The sequence below is a fragment of the Urocampus carinirostris genome, chromosome 7, assembly GCF_059441175.1.
Source record: "Urocampus carinirostris isolate Australia breed hairy pipefish chromosome 7, RoL_Ucar_1.0, whole genome shotgun sequence".
NCBI lineage: Eukaryota > Metazoa > Chordata > Actinopteri > Syngnathiformes > Syngnathidae > Urocampus > Urocampus carinirostris.
The window spans coordinates 39,623,430-39,638,859 of NC_142355.1; the positions used below are offsets into that span (position 1 = coordinate 39,623,430).

The window sequence follows — 15,430 nt, forward strand, 5'->3', positions numbered from 1 at the left end:
TCACATGCGGCTTTAAAATCCACATAAGTGGCGCCTCCCGAGGTAGCGACAACAATTATTGCTCAACTGACATGGCTGCAAACCGTACGCAAATATGTCGCATCCTTCTCACATCTCCCCTTGGAACTTCTTGTACCACCCAAAGACATGGGAGTGTTCCTAGCTTGTAGGATCACACAGATCAGTGTGTCTTTGTCTATGGCCTTTTTTCTGTCTTACACACTTGCATTGGATCAGAATATTTTGGATGAGCTAAAGACAAACCATCTTGATGTGAACACGATATTATTAGAGATTTTCCAAATAGTCACAAATGACTTATTACTCAACTTTTTTTTAAATCATGTTTGTTATTTGTTGTCTAAAAAATTGTCTAAATTGTATTTTATTTTATTTATTGTCTAAAAAAATACAGGCTACTAAGCATACACAACTTTATTTCATACAACATGCTGCCCTCTTTTTCTCATGTTAAGATTCCTTGCCATGCACTCACATGACTTCCCCACCAGGTAATTTGTTGTTTTCATAGTACAAAGCTAAGAAGCAGGTCCAATTTTTATGTCTGATTTTAAAAGTGTGGGCAAACTTTGGCTTTATGACAGATAGTTTAAGTATTGTACTTTCCGGACTATAAGACATACCTAAAAACCCCAAATTGGACAGAAATTTATATAACCCGGTGCACCATATACTGGACTGTCTCAGAAAATTAGAATATTGTGATAAAGTTCTTTATTTTCTGTAATGCAATTAAAAAAACAAAAATGTCATACATTCTGGATTCATTACACATCAACTGAACTATTTCAAGCCTTTTATTATTTGAATATTGCTGATTTTGGCTTACAGCTTAAGAAAACTCAAAAATCCTATCTCAAAATATTAGAATATCATGAAAAAGTATACAAGTAGGCTATTCAACTAATCACCTGAATCATCTAATTAACTCGAAACACCTTGCGAGGGTTTCCTGAGCCTTAAAAACACTCAGCATGGTTCAGTAAACTAAATCACTGCTGATCTGACTGCTGTCCAGAGGACCATCATTGATACCCTCCATCAGGAGGGTAAGACACAAAAAGAAATTTCTCAAAGAGCAAAAGAGCAGGCTGTTCACAGAGTGCAGTTTCAAAGCATATCCACAAAAAGTCTGTTGGAAGGGAAAAATGTGGCCGGAAACGCTGCACAACCAAGAGAGATGACCGCAGCCTTAACAAAATTGTGAAGAAGAGCCTCTTCCAGAATTTGAGGGAGCTTCAAAGACAGTGGGCTGAAGCTGGAGTCCAGGTATCAAAAGCCACAGTTCACAGACGTGTCCGGGAAATGGGCTACAATAGCCGTATTCCCATGGTCAAGCCACTTCTGAACTCAAGACAACGGAAGAAGCGTCTGACTTGGGCTATGGAGAAGAAGCACTGGACAGTTGCAGAGTGGTCCAAAGTCCTCTTTTCAGACGAAAGCAAGTTTTGCATTTCATTTGGAAGTCAAGGCGCCAGAGTCTGGAGAAAGGCTGGAGAAGAGCAAAATCTAAGTTGCTTGAAATCCAGTGTGAAGTTCCCACAGTCAGCAATGGTTTGGGGAGCCATGTCAGCTGCTGGTGTTGGTCCACTGTGTTTCATCAAGTCCAGAGTAAATGCAACTGTGTACCAAGAGATTTTAGAGCACTACATGCTTCCATCTGCTGAAAAGCTCTACGGAGATGAGTATTTCATTTACCAGCATGATCTGGCACCTGCCCACAGTGCCAAAACCACCAGTAACTGGTGCACTGACCATGGCATCACTGTCCTTGATTGGCCTGCTAATTCCCCTGACCTGAACCCCATCGAGAATTTGTGGGGTATAGTTAAGAAGAAGATGAAAGACACCAGACCTACAAATGCAAATGAGCTGAAGGCGGCTATCGAAGCATCCTGGGCATCAATAACACCTCAGCAATGCCACGGGCTGATTGCCTCCATGCCACGCCGGATTGATGCAGTAATCTGTGCAAAAGGATTCCCAACCAAGTACTGAGTGCATCAATGGACATTTTCAAATGTTTGATTTAGTTTTGCTGTTATAAAATAATTTTTTTTACTTGGTCTGAGGAAGTATTCTAATATTTTGAGATAGGATTTTTGAGTTTTTTTCAGCTGTAAGCCAAAATCAGCAATATTCAAATAATAAAAGGCTTGAAATAGTTCAGTTGATGTGTAATGAATCCAGAATGTATGACATTTTTGTTTTTTTAATTGCATTACAGAAAATAAAGAACTTTATCACAATATTCTAATTTTCTGAGACAGTCCAGTATACCGCAACATATGCCATTTAAGATTGAAAATGCATACAGTATTTATAAGTGTGCTATACTATACAAGGTTTTATTGTATACTTCTGTATGTGAGCAATGATTAATTAATTGATAATCATCCTGGCCCAAATAACAATACGTTGTGTTCAATGGGTCATGGCGGTGGGGACGCTGACAATTTATCACTGGGCCCTCAGTGTTACAGATGACATACAAAAAGGCATTCAACTTTATTTTATGATTAGACAATTTTTACTCTCGATGCCAGAAACATCGATTTGCATAGTGAATTCTGATAGGTTAAACAGTCTCTCGGTTTTTTGGACTGAGCGTCAAAACATTGCAAAAGACAGAAACAGAAAGTCTTTCAACAAAATATCAGACAAGCTCTTGAGTGTATGTTATACATATTCAACAGAGAGCTATTTGGTGCACAGGTTAAGTGTCTGTGCCATCACCACCACTATCTAGGTTCGATTCCTGTTGCAAACAAAATTTTGCTGTTTGATTCGACTAGTAGCTTCTACTCTGGTCGCAATTTAATGCACCAAATAGTCCGGAGCACTTTATGTATGAAAAATATATGAATTCTTTGGGTTCGCGCCTTATAATCTAGTCTGCCATATAGTGCAGAAAATATGGTCAATCTTTTTCTGAGATTGGTGTTTGCCAAATAATTTTTTAAAATATGATTTACACATAGACACACACACACACACACACACACACACACACTGCCAGAATCAGGAATCACTCATGCTATATTGAGCGTACTCTTGTTCATTGACAAATATGTACGTCACTCTTTTATTTCACATTTGTAGTTGAAATTTTGTTGACTTACACGATAAAGATATTGTATTATTTGCAATGAAATAACTTTAACAGTGTGTCATTTCCTGAACCTCTGGAACCTTTTGTGGCTTTAAACCACCTTTTTCTGTACAAAATAGTTCTGTACTGTATCTGTTTTCTAGTAAAAATGCCTAGTACAATACAAACTATTTCAAATACTTGTCAAAAAGGGAACTGACACAGTTAATTTAAAGTACTTTATTTGTGCACATACCAAGTGACTTTCTTAATTGGGCACTGAGTGCACCTCTTTTTCAATATGATTGACCTTCGTCAATGCTTATTATATTATTTCGTATATTTTTGTATACATATACAGTGGGACCTCGCTACTTCGCGCTTCGACGTTCGCGGATTCAGAGCTTCGCGGGCCTGAAAAAAAATAAATAAATAAAATATATATATATATATATATATATATATATATATATATATATATATATATTTTTTGGATTTTTGAAGGGGCGTCGCTACTCCGTGGTTCCACGTTCGCGGGTTCGGAGCTTAAAAAAAAATAATAGAATAAAATAAGTAAAAAAATAATAATATTTTTTATTTATTTTTCAAGCATTTTTGAAGGGGCATAGCTACTTCGCAGATTTTCACTTTTTGCGGGTGGTTTTGGTCCCCATTAACCGTGTCTTAAAAAAAAAAAAAAAAAAAAAAAAAAAGGATATATATATATATATATATATATATATCTAGTTTTTAGGTGCGCCGCTACTTCGCGGATTTTCACTTATCGCGGGTGGTTTTGGTCCCCATTAACCACGATAACCGAAGTCCCACTGTAACATGCACTGTAATCTTTAATTCTTTATTTACGGCCATACCACCATGAGAAGGCCCGACTTTGGGAAGCTAAGTGAATACCAGGTGCTATAGATCAGGTCATTTGGTACACACTCTGCTGAGACAGTACTGACTGTACCTCCCCGGTACAGTCAGTGAAAATTAATTTTCCTAAAGGGACCAAATAAATAGAATTATTATTATTATTTGGTTTCATCAATTTACACTCATTGAGGCTCTGATTAATTATGTTATCGCTTCCTCATTGTAGACATGCGCAAACATGCCTGACTGCTGTTATTATCTTCTATCCAGGTGAACTTAACGCACAACAAGAATATAACAGTAGTGCACTCAGGGATTTGAGTTAGCTTTAATTTTCACACCACCACTATTAACATACTTGAAATAGCCAATTTATTTGCTTTTTCCCCGTATGTACACCCTTTTCATTGCAGGGTTGTCTTACTGAGTTTTCAAGGAGCTAAGTGGTACATTAGCCTTTTGAATGTCACTGGTAGCTAGAATCAAGAGTAGGATGTGTAATTATAACATGTTTAGACCAGTCACACACATTTATTTTCTTGCAATATCTAAATATAAGTTGTTGAAGTGAAGAAGCAAGGTTAAAAAAATGGTATGTTAAAAACCAACTATCTTTAAATGTATCAAAAACAAAGGTTACGGTATATCAGAAATCCAAAAAGGACATTGAAATACAAAGAAAGACAGGCAACGTTCAAATTATATAGAGTTTAAGTTTCTCAGAGTGATTACTTACAATTATATTAGCTGGAGACCCCATATGATAGTTACAGAATCCAAAATGGAAAATAATATTGCTGTTATGAGTGAATACAGGCATATATTTGACCCCAAAAAAACTTCTTATAAAGTGCAGCTCATCAATTTTGCCTTATTTAAATTAGCTTTTCAGATTTTGGAAACGTTCTACTCGCTGTCTTTGGGTCCAATAAAACATCATTACCCCCGACGGTTCTCACCTGAGGACAGGTGCATGCGACACCTAAATATGGCACTTTGAAATGTGTGTTTGTGCAAGAATTATGTATCAATTATGGATATTTATTGTGGGGAGAGATATGTCTAAAAGATATTTACACTTGTATTGTTCAGATCCAGAAATGTACTGGACTGTCTCAGAAAATTAGAATATTGTGATAAAGTTCTTTATTTTCTGTAATGCAATTAAAAAAACAAAAATGTCATACATTCTGGATTCATTACACATCAACTGAACTATTTCAAGCCTTTTATTATTTGAATATTGCTGATTTTGGCTTACAGCTGAAAAAAACTCAAAAATCCTATCTCAAAATATTAGAATACTTCCTCAGACCAAGTAAAAAAAATAATTTTATAACAGCAAAACTAAATCAAACATTTGAAAATGTCCATTGATGCACTCAGTACTTGGTTGGGAATCCTTTTGCACGGATTACTGCATCAATCCGGCGTGGCATGGAGGCAATCAGCCTGTGGCATTGCTGAGGTGTTATTGATGCCCAGGATGCTTCGATAGCGGCCTTCAGCTCATTTGCATTTGTAGGTCTGGTGTCTTTCATCTTCTTCTTAACTATACCCCACAAATTTTCGATGGGGTTCAGGTCAGGGGAATTAGCAGGCCAATCAAGGACAGTGATGCCATGGTCAGTGCACCAGTTACTGGTGGTTTTGGCACTGTGGGCAGGTGCCAGATCATGCTGGAAAATGAAATACTCATCTCCATAGAGCTTTTCAGCAGATGGAAGCATGTAGTGCTCTAAAATCTCTTGGTACACAGTTGCATTTACTCTGGACTTGATGAAACACAGTGGACCAACACCAGCAGCTGACATGGCTCCCCAAACCATTGCTGACTGTGGGAACTTCACACTGGATTTCAAGCAACTTGGATTTTGCTCTTCTCCAGCCTTTCTCCAGACTCTGGCGCCTTGACTTCCAAATGAAATGCAAAACTTGCTTTCGTCTGAAAAGAGGACTTTGGACCACTCTGCAACTGTCCAGTGCTTCTTCTCCATAGCCCAAGTCAGACGCTTCTTCCGTTGTCTTGAGTTCAGAAGTGGCTTGACCATGGGAATACGGCTATTGTAGCCCATTTCCCGGACACGTCTGTGAACTGTGGCTTTTGATACCTGGACTCCAGCTTCAGCCCACTGTCTTTGAAGCTCCCTCAAATTCTGGAAGCGGCTCTTCTTCACAATTTTGTTAAGGCTGCGGTCATCTCTCTTGGTTGTGCAGCGTTTCCGGCCACATTTTTCCCTTCCAACAGACTTTTTGTGGATATGCTTTGAAACTGCACTCTATGAACAGCCTGCTCTTTGAGAAATTTCTTTTTGTGTCTTACCCTCCTGATGGAGGGTATCAATGATGGTCCTCTGGACAGCAGTCAGATCAGCAGTGATTTAGTTTACTGAACCAAGCTGAGTGTTTTTAAGGCTCAGGAAACCCTCGCAAGGTGTTTCGAGTTAATTAGATGATTCCAGTGATTAGTTGAATAGCCTACTTGTATACTTTTTCATGATATTCTAATATTTTGAGATAGGATTTTTGAGTTTTCTTAAGCTGTAAGCCAAATTCAGCAATATTAAAATAATAAAAGGCTTGAAATAGTTCAGTTGATGTGTAATGAATCCAGAATGTATGACATTTTTGTTTTTTTAATTGCATTACAGAAAATAAAGAACTTTATCACAATATTCAAATTTTCTGAGACAGTCCAGTATTTGCTTATTACTCAAAATCTAAAAATACTACGTCTGGATAAATGCAAGATTAAAAAGTGTATATGTAAAACGCATACACTGTATATCTATGTCTGCAATGTTTCTCACCGTATTTCTTCTTTTTATGGTACTGGACAAATTGGAAATGTGGCTTTGAAAGTCCATAATAAGTGCTTGAATTTGGCCGTGAAAAAGGTATCCAAACTCTGTATGTTATAGGGGTCACGATTAAAAATACTATAAATACTAATATAGGTTTGAAATGTCATTTGTTTTCTAAATTTTCTTTGTAGGGTAAGGTGCTGTTTTCTTGTTTTGATTTTGAATAGGTCTTCCCTGCAAGGACAAAAATGAAATAGCTTAAAGCCCCAGTGAGTAAAATTTGACCACTAGAGGGCCCTGTTGTCTTATTCAAAGGGAAATCGGTGCCAAATAATCATTGTGTAGCAGATAACATGACGGCGACTACGAGGTAATGATTCCTTTATGTAAAAGAAATTATCATTGGTATGATAGTTTTTGTATTTTTTGCCTAGTATGCAAATCATTTTTTTTCTTACTGAAAAGTTTTTTTTTTTTTTTTTTTTTTTAACTAGTAGGAGGCACTAAATATTACAATATGTCCCTTTAAAAGCGTGATTAAAAGCTTTGGGCACATGTTTATGTCTTGTATTACTATATTTCATTTTTTTTTGTGCAAATACTTTCCTTTTTCCTTTAGTTAATTCAGGGCAATTTTAGCTTAAGTGCTTAGGGGGGTGCTGAGCCCCCTGAGGGTCTTATCGCTCTCCCTTTCCACAAACAACCTCATCCAAACATGTTTCAGTAATTGAACATATGAAATCAGTCATTTTATTAAGTAATACAGAATCAGTCCCCGGTGTTCTTAAACATAAGCTATTTTATTATCAAGAAGATTAGAAATCAGAATCAATTTATAACTTTGATTTTTAATAGTAAATGGTGTATAAATAAACCATTAAAATGTAAATTGTGTTAACTGATGTGGAGATAATACATAAAACATCTTAAATTATATTCTGGATTGGATGTTTTTAACTTCAGCCACTTGGCTAAGTGGAAGGGGGAAGGATGAAATGGACTGAACCCTTTTAAGGCAGTGGAGTATTTCCAACGCTGCGTTGTTCTCGTTTTCCTTTTTTAATCAAGCTTTTTCTCATTCAAGCCTAACCTGTTCTTTATTATGAGTTTTTAAAATGCTATATTTTTAGGGGTTCTTGAGTTGAATTTTAAGACGGGCTGGGTAGGCCCATGAGTTAATAAATTATTGATGTTGTTTTGTTGAGCTGTTCCGCCATAAAACGCCACAAACAAACATGTTGTCTGATGATATTTGTGATGCCTTTAGTGTGACAAATGACAAGCATGCATGTAAACATAGTTGTGTATTAAATATATTTGCACGCTCTTGGAATTAATTTAATTAACAGCAATACTATTTCACTGCATCGCCACCTGTTGCATCCAGCATCGTCATTTCAAACAAAAGATTGAAGCATAAGCAACGTCCACGTGGGAAGGGCTCCGTATCACCACTACACGCCCACAGAGCACTAGGGTTTTTGTGATTGGTCGAAGATCATACGAGGAGGCGGGCAATGGCGACAAAGTTTAGAGTTGCATTCAGTGAGTTTTAGTGAACTCCAGACTCGTTGCGTTAACGCACCGAAAGTGCCAAATATCTTCCCCGATATGAGCCATGGTCGGCGACTATTGCTCTTTCTCCGGGGATAAGACCGAGATGCACGCCCAGAGAAACTCTAAAAACGGATTAAGTTGCAAAATGGTGCTTCAAGCGGTCGGGAAAGTTCTAAGGTAAAACAAAAAAAATCGCTTTTCTTGTGAAAATCGCTGCATTCATTGGCACTTCACTTATTACGTGTGGAATTTCTTGCTTAGTTGAATTCTGTAGGATTAGCCTTTTTTACGTTATCCGAATACCGCTGCAGCCTGGGAAATATTGTCCGCGTCTGAGTATATACACAAGTAATAATTAGTGCGTTACACCCAGAAGCAATTTGATGTGTCCTCCACAATGCCCAAGTTTCCTGTAGACAACCCAAATAAAAACAACGTTATATCTTTAGATAGCAAAAGTTTCCTTGCGATTAAATACGACAAACTTCTGCACACGTAGTAAAATTTTATGTTAAAAAAGTTTACCTTTATAGGCCTTGGTCAAGCATTGCAACGTAAGCGTTTAACTTTTTAAACTTTGACTTTCAAAGCTATCCGTGTAAATAACCTTTCTTGCATGAAAGTTGTTTTTGCTACCTTGAGGAAAACAACGTCCCCGTTTCAGCCAACGTGTTACGCGCCCCAAGTCACATTTCTCCACTTGACCCACATTTTATGTGTGACAATTGATGGAGACTATATTTTTATCACCTTAAATCAGACTTCTGACCATGAATACCACAGATGGGATCTCATTTGTCATTGCATGTCATGGTTACACGAGACACACAGCAAACCAGCAAGGTGAATCTCTAATCAAATACTGTAAAGCTAATAGAGACTTTTAACCTGGTTTTCTCCTTGTGTATTTAGCCTGGTTGTGTCATGTAAAGATGTTACACAGTAAGAAATATTGATTATTTTGAACGCATGGGGCAAACAAAACAAAAGGCAACATACTATGTAAACCTGTTTGACTGTGAGAATGTAGCCAGTAATTAAGTGGAATTTTCCATTCCTTTTACAACTCATTATGTTGAAATAATGCAGGGGATTGAGCTTTAATGTACGTCTTTTTGATATCAGGGTTGAAAAGCCTTAAAAAGCATTTTATTCATTATTCTAAAAAGTAAGGCCTTAGTTGGCTGAAAATGTCTTTTCGAAAGTCTTAAAAATGGGAACACATAAGATTTATATGTGTTTAAACTAAAAAGATCTAGTAACATTTTTCAATTGTCTTTTTTTAATAATTCACCAATTTAATTTATTGGTGACATTGCGTGATCTCAATAATGGAACTATCAAAACGGGGATTTGGTTTCACTCTGACCTTTTAGAGCAGACGTATGTCTTGCATTATTAGCCCACAATACACATTCTAATTTTGAACACAGATGTTTACTTTCGAACATGGGAAAGTGTAAATTTAATCAATTGGTTTTCTGACAAACATTTGTCAACATGGCTAAACGCTGTGCCAGGTAATGTGTAGGAAGCACGTTGTATTGTGTGTGTGAGAAATATTTTGGGGTTTTGTTTCAATTTGGTGTGTGTTTTTTTTTTAAATTATTATTGTTCACTTGGTTTTACATTTTATTTCAAAGGCAATAAAAAAGTCCTAAAAAGTATTGAATTTAATTCCCTACAAGCTGGAAGAACCTCACTGTGAATATACCAAATAATCTACCCAAAAACGTTAATAGAGAATATTTGGTTGCGGCTTTAAAACTTTTGCGTTTTGTGAACTGATATACAATCACCGGAGAAGCCTAAACTAAGACAGATAATCACAGTTACAACTTTGGGGTATTATGCTAGTGTGGTGATAGTCTGTTAATGTTTCGCATGATTTGAAAACCTTTTCTTGCGAGTATACAAAAAGTACACATTTAATAAACATACAATAAAGGGTTTTTGTGTTTTGCTGCGTATTGAAAACTGATGGGTTATTATGAAGACAATTAAGTTTAGTTTAACCACTTATATTTGTAATTATCATTTGTATTATATTTTTGTCAAAATACTTAATAATTTAATCTTCTTTTTAAAATTTTCTCAGTAAAAATTTTTATCAGGATGTAAACTTGTGTTCTTCCCGTACATGACATAATTAGTAGATTGTCAATGCGAATTCGTTTGGGACGCGAGACCCCAAAGTTCACAACACCAAAATGGGCAAAAGACTTAAGTTTTCTCTTCAAATCAGCATGTGGTCTTGCGTGAAAAGCGCTGCCTATATATGGAAACACCAGAAACGCCCAGCTCACTGTCGGTCCGACCACAGCATTAGTCAGGGTCCAAACTAAACCTTGTCCCAACAACTTCGCTGTTCCAGATGCTAAGCAATTCCAGTTTTAACGCACTGAGAACACAGTTTCCTGTCACACTGAGGTGTTGTAATGTTGATGAGGCTGCATTATAGTAATGGCATACTGTTCAGGGTAGGCCAATCAGACACTAGCTGGGATTTAACACAGGCTAAGAGCCTTTCCCCAGATGGGAGCCAGGACAGTAGAAGTTAAATTGAAACAATGTGTGCACATTTAGGCTCCTTCCCTGGCTACTATTATCATGTAGTAATTTACAGTGCTGCTGACCCCCACGGCGATGGTCCTGATGAAGTGGTGGCAGCTGTGCTTTCTGTTTGTTCTTGCTGCTTATCTAGTCCACACAGAAATTTAAGTGATGAGTTCATTTTGAAGAAGATGCTTTTGAAACTTTAGCAGGAGCTTTGCTGTCTTTTTGCCCCATTAAGGCCCAGTCACACAGCCTTTTGCGTCTGTATCGCGGGTAAAATTTTGCGATTTTTATTTTTTTTTATTAATTTTTTTTGCCCGCGGTAGAAAATGTGCAAAATTGGCCGGCGACTGTTCCGCGTCCTTACCGCTGGTAACCGCGGCTGCATCGCTGTGCCGCCCGCGGTTACCCGTGGTCTAAAGTTTTGAGCAGCGCAAAACTTTTTCACGCGGCCAGCCGCGTGTGAATTTCTTACCGCGTGTAAAGCATGGCTGTATCTCGTCTGTATCGCGATCTCAAAAGCGTCCAACAGCGTCTGCTTCACGGACAGAAATTTCTGGCCGTGATTTAGCCTCGATACGCCCGTGAAAGGCTGTGTGACCGGGCCTACTGTTAATTTTGGAGTGCAGAATAACTTTTTTTTTTTCTAACAAATACTGTACTTGCTTAGAACGGGTGGTAAAATAAGATCTGTAAAGCACTGCAAAGTGCATTGGTTTATATTTACCTTTTGTAAAAGACAAAGCTTGTTGTGGCAGTTCACTTGTGGGTCACATAGGCTATGTTCACACTGCAGGGAAATTCAACTTTATTGCATGGACGCAAACTGTATCTGATCTGTTAAAGTCCGTATGAACGGTACATATCTGCTGTTTTCACACCAAATCCAGGCCATTTTCTTTTGAGGTTCTAAATCTCATCCATATCACATATTTTGGAATGCAACTGCTGTGTGAACAGTCAAGACGCATTTATGCGACCTGCACTTTATCAATAGGCGGCACTGTTCTGCCTTCAACCAGGTGGGAGGAAGCTTATAACTCAACAACCACAGTGGACGAAAACACCGTGTGTCATTAAATGACACATTTATGGAAGATGAACACTTATTTGTTTCCGTAACGGATCGGCCAACATGCATCGCGGAATCACTTGTCGCTCGAGTTCATGCTTAAAGCGATAGTATCCTAGTGTTAGGTAACCATATTTAAATTCAAATACCACCACGGAGATAGCACTCTATTGGGTAAAGCGAGGTTTTGGATTTAATTAATGTTTGGGGGGGACTGCTCTGTTGTTAACGTCGATGAGTCCTTCCACAAACATCAGTGCATTGCGTGTGTCGTCACGTGTCCTATTGTGCCCATGAGTATAAGTTGTCACATTCACATGGGCAGATGAAGTCGCATACATGTAACATTAAGATGGAAATGTGAACGCTCTCACACAAATCTGCAGTGTGAACCTTACTATAGATTTGTTTGTCAGTCCTTGAATATTGCAGTAGCATTTGTAATGAGACTAAAACTGTATAATTATTGTGGCACCCAGTCGGGGTCATTCTTTAACTGTTCAATAGAGAACTATTTGGTGCATATCTCGATACAGTGAATTTAGAATTATATACAATTGAATTTAATGTGATTACCACTTGAAACTGAGTGCTTTGGTAGGCGAGTTAGATAGTGTGTGAGAGAAATGGGCTACAATCCAACCATATGAAACGGAGGGGGTAAACCTATGGATAGCATCCATATCAGTGTATGCTGTCTGCACATATTTGCGTTTGAACCATTCGATCTATGCAAGAAACTTTAAGTATACAGTCACCCTGCGTGATTTGAATGTACAGACACTCCCCTACTTACAACCAGTCGACTTACAAAAAGCCGTAGATACATTTTTTTCGTGATGTCGAAAAATATCCAGACATTGCTGTTAGATTTTGTATTGTGTGCACCTTTTTCTGATTAGACGGGACAGTACTGTAGTGCTTATTTCTGCTGTGTGGCGCTGTGAGAGGTCTCCCAGCATCCACCCCGAAGAAGAAATCCATTTGCTACCTCCTAGTTCGTTTGTAAACATACTACGTGTATTGAATCTCTAGCGCGCTAAGAACTTTGACGTTTTTATTGTTTAATATCTCGAAAATCCATCAATATGGCTGTTGTAAAGTGAAAGGAAGAGGCGAGCAGTTTCTTTTGAAATGAAAGTGGAATAAGAAAGATTGATGCAGTTGAGAAAATTGTTGGATCACTTTTTTTATCCCACTTAGTACCACGGGGGAGGAAGTAGCCTAACTTTTGAAGCCCATCTTCCACAAGTAAGTTAAACTCAACTTTATTTATCTTTAAAGGCTATATTATTTGATTAAATGTTTATTGTTCAGTATAAAACAATACAGGTTACTTATACGAGCCTTAAACGGACTTATATGAACATACAAAATATAGAACTGAAGCAACTTACCAACAAATTAAACTTACGATGGTCCGGAACCTAGTTTGCATGTAGGGCACCGTCTGTAGTTTGTTACAGCTTCGGATGAATAGTAGTTTAATTGTCCACATATTTGGTTTTGCACACAGACGTTTCTGTGCATGTTTGCTGGGAGCAAACAAACTCATTCTGACCCTTCAGTACTTGGTTGCTGGGGACATTTCTTGAGGACTCCTCTGACATAGATTATAATGTGCAGGACACAGCTGTCATGAACGGCTGGTTTTGCTGTGAGAGGTGCTTGTGGGTATATTGTGTGTTAAATTGTGTGAATTGCCAGGGATATTGAACCAATAACTTGGTGCTTGTTTCAGTGTGTGGACTTCAAAATGCAAGTGTATATTTTTTGACACAGTATGTCTATTGTAATTAAATCAATTGTTTGAGCTTGTGGCGCTAATACTAATATGGCCAATGGTTTTCCTATATCATCATCGGTTCTTTGATATTAATTGAACCAGTTCGATTTGAAAGGCTTTATGTGCTCAATAAACTGTTGTACTGGCTGATATAAAACATTTGACATTTTCAGTGAAAATACTCTATACTGTATTTGGACTACGAAGAATATTAAAACCTTTCTCCAGTGTATATTTATTAACATGCTTATGTGTAAAGCTGAGATGCATTGCCAAAATCTATATTCATTTATTCTATTTGTTGACCAAGCAAGAGCTGCAGAGAGATTCTTCACAATGTGTCCTGTTGCTGCTTGCAAAAGTGAAAGGGGGTACGTTAGAGCATAACAGATGGAGTTGAACAGCTGCCAGGTCAGTCATTGCATAGCGGTGTCTGCAATGACCTGCATATCACCTGATGGTACAAACCCTATTGCCGCATATCATTGCCATTCCTGGTTTCTGCTTCCTTTTCACAGTCTTTACAAAAAACAAGAGCTTTTCTTCTCTCGTGGGAAGAATCTTTATGTTCCTGCATTGCATTCCCATACAGGTCAAACCAGGTTTTCTTGACTTGTAAGATTTGACCTGTCCCTTATGGTGCCAGAAAGGCTGCGGACGTCTGTTCCCTGTGCCTGGTCTTGGTCATGAGGTCTGCCCTGATCTGGTGAGACTAAACGGGCATAAACTGCCTTTTATGGCAAAGAGTGGCCTTACCGAAGACAGGCTGTGCGTGTAGTAAGGGCAAACATACACGTATGAAGGGGGAATTTTGGCATTGAAGAGGTTCTATTTATCCCCAAAAAAACAAACAGCTCCTGAAATTCACTTCCCCCCTTTCACAGAAATAAACTTGCTAAATGGGGAGAGTGTGTTTGCATGGAAAATATTGAAATATGACGCACAGAATAGCTGTGAAAACATTTCTGAAAGGAAAACGGAAAAGGGGAACAGCAAATGAACAAAAATGAAATTTTCTCAGGAGCTGAAGCTAAGTAGGGGACTTAGTGTCATTCTTATAAAGTCATTGCTATCTTAAGCACATTCACAAGATGAAACATGAAGCCCAAAACCCAAAGGTCCTATGGATCTCCTCATTCTGACTTTGTATATTTAATAGTTTAAGCTTTAACGAGAAGTTAGGCAGTTAGCAGTTCAGGGAATTATTTGAAATGCAGTGTGATCACAAGTGAAAGAGAATTTTAGAATGTCACTTTGTGTTTAGAATATTAGCGCCAAGGCAATGAAGAAAAGAAGGGAGAAGAAATGCTTAAAAACTAGAAAATAATATTCACAGTAAAATACACTCATGTCCTTTGATTCATAGAGGGAAAGTATGTAGAAAATGAATCTGTAACATCAAGATTAAATATGTTTTAAGCAGAAAATGTTTTTAATTTTACAAATGTTTAATGAAATGTAAAGCAGAGCATTGCTTCATGTTACAAATAACTTTTTGCCAAGAGACCTCAAACTCTGCAGTCCTGTCATGTTTTCTTACTGTTTATCAGTTCCCATGGATATAAGTCCCCCACCTTATTAGTCTCACTCCATCTGCCTTAGATCCTGACTCTGTTTTATCCTTCCTTATTACTAAATATGTCTCTATTTTGGGTTTAAGGACC

The 15,430-nt window shown here is 37.7% G+C and overlaps 1 protein-coding gene across 4 annotated transcripts in view; it reads left to right on the top strand.

Annotated features, from left to right (window-relative positions):
- The window catches only part of mob2a (MOB kinase activator 2a), a 102,621-nt gene that overhangs the window by 65,720 nt on the left and 21,471 nt on the right, over positions 1–15,430 (top strand). The window contains exon 1 of one of the 4 annotated variants that reach the window (XM_088340920.1): positions 8,334–8,529. The exons of the other annotated variants lie outside the window; for them this stretch is intronic. Coding sequence (XP_088197046.1) covers positions 8,414–8,529 — 116 coding nt within the window. The 5' untranslated portion in view covers positions 8,334–8,413. Of the gene's footprint in view, positions 1–8,333; positions 8,530–15,430 lie in introns of those variants that run through there. 4 annotated transcript variants of the gene reach the window in all.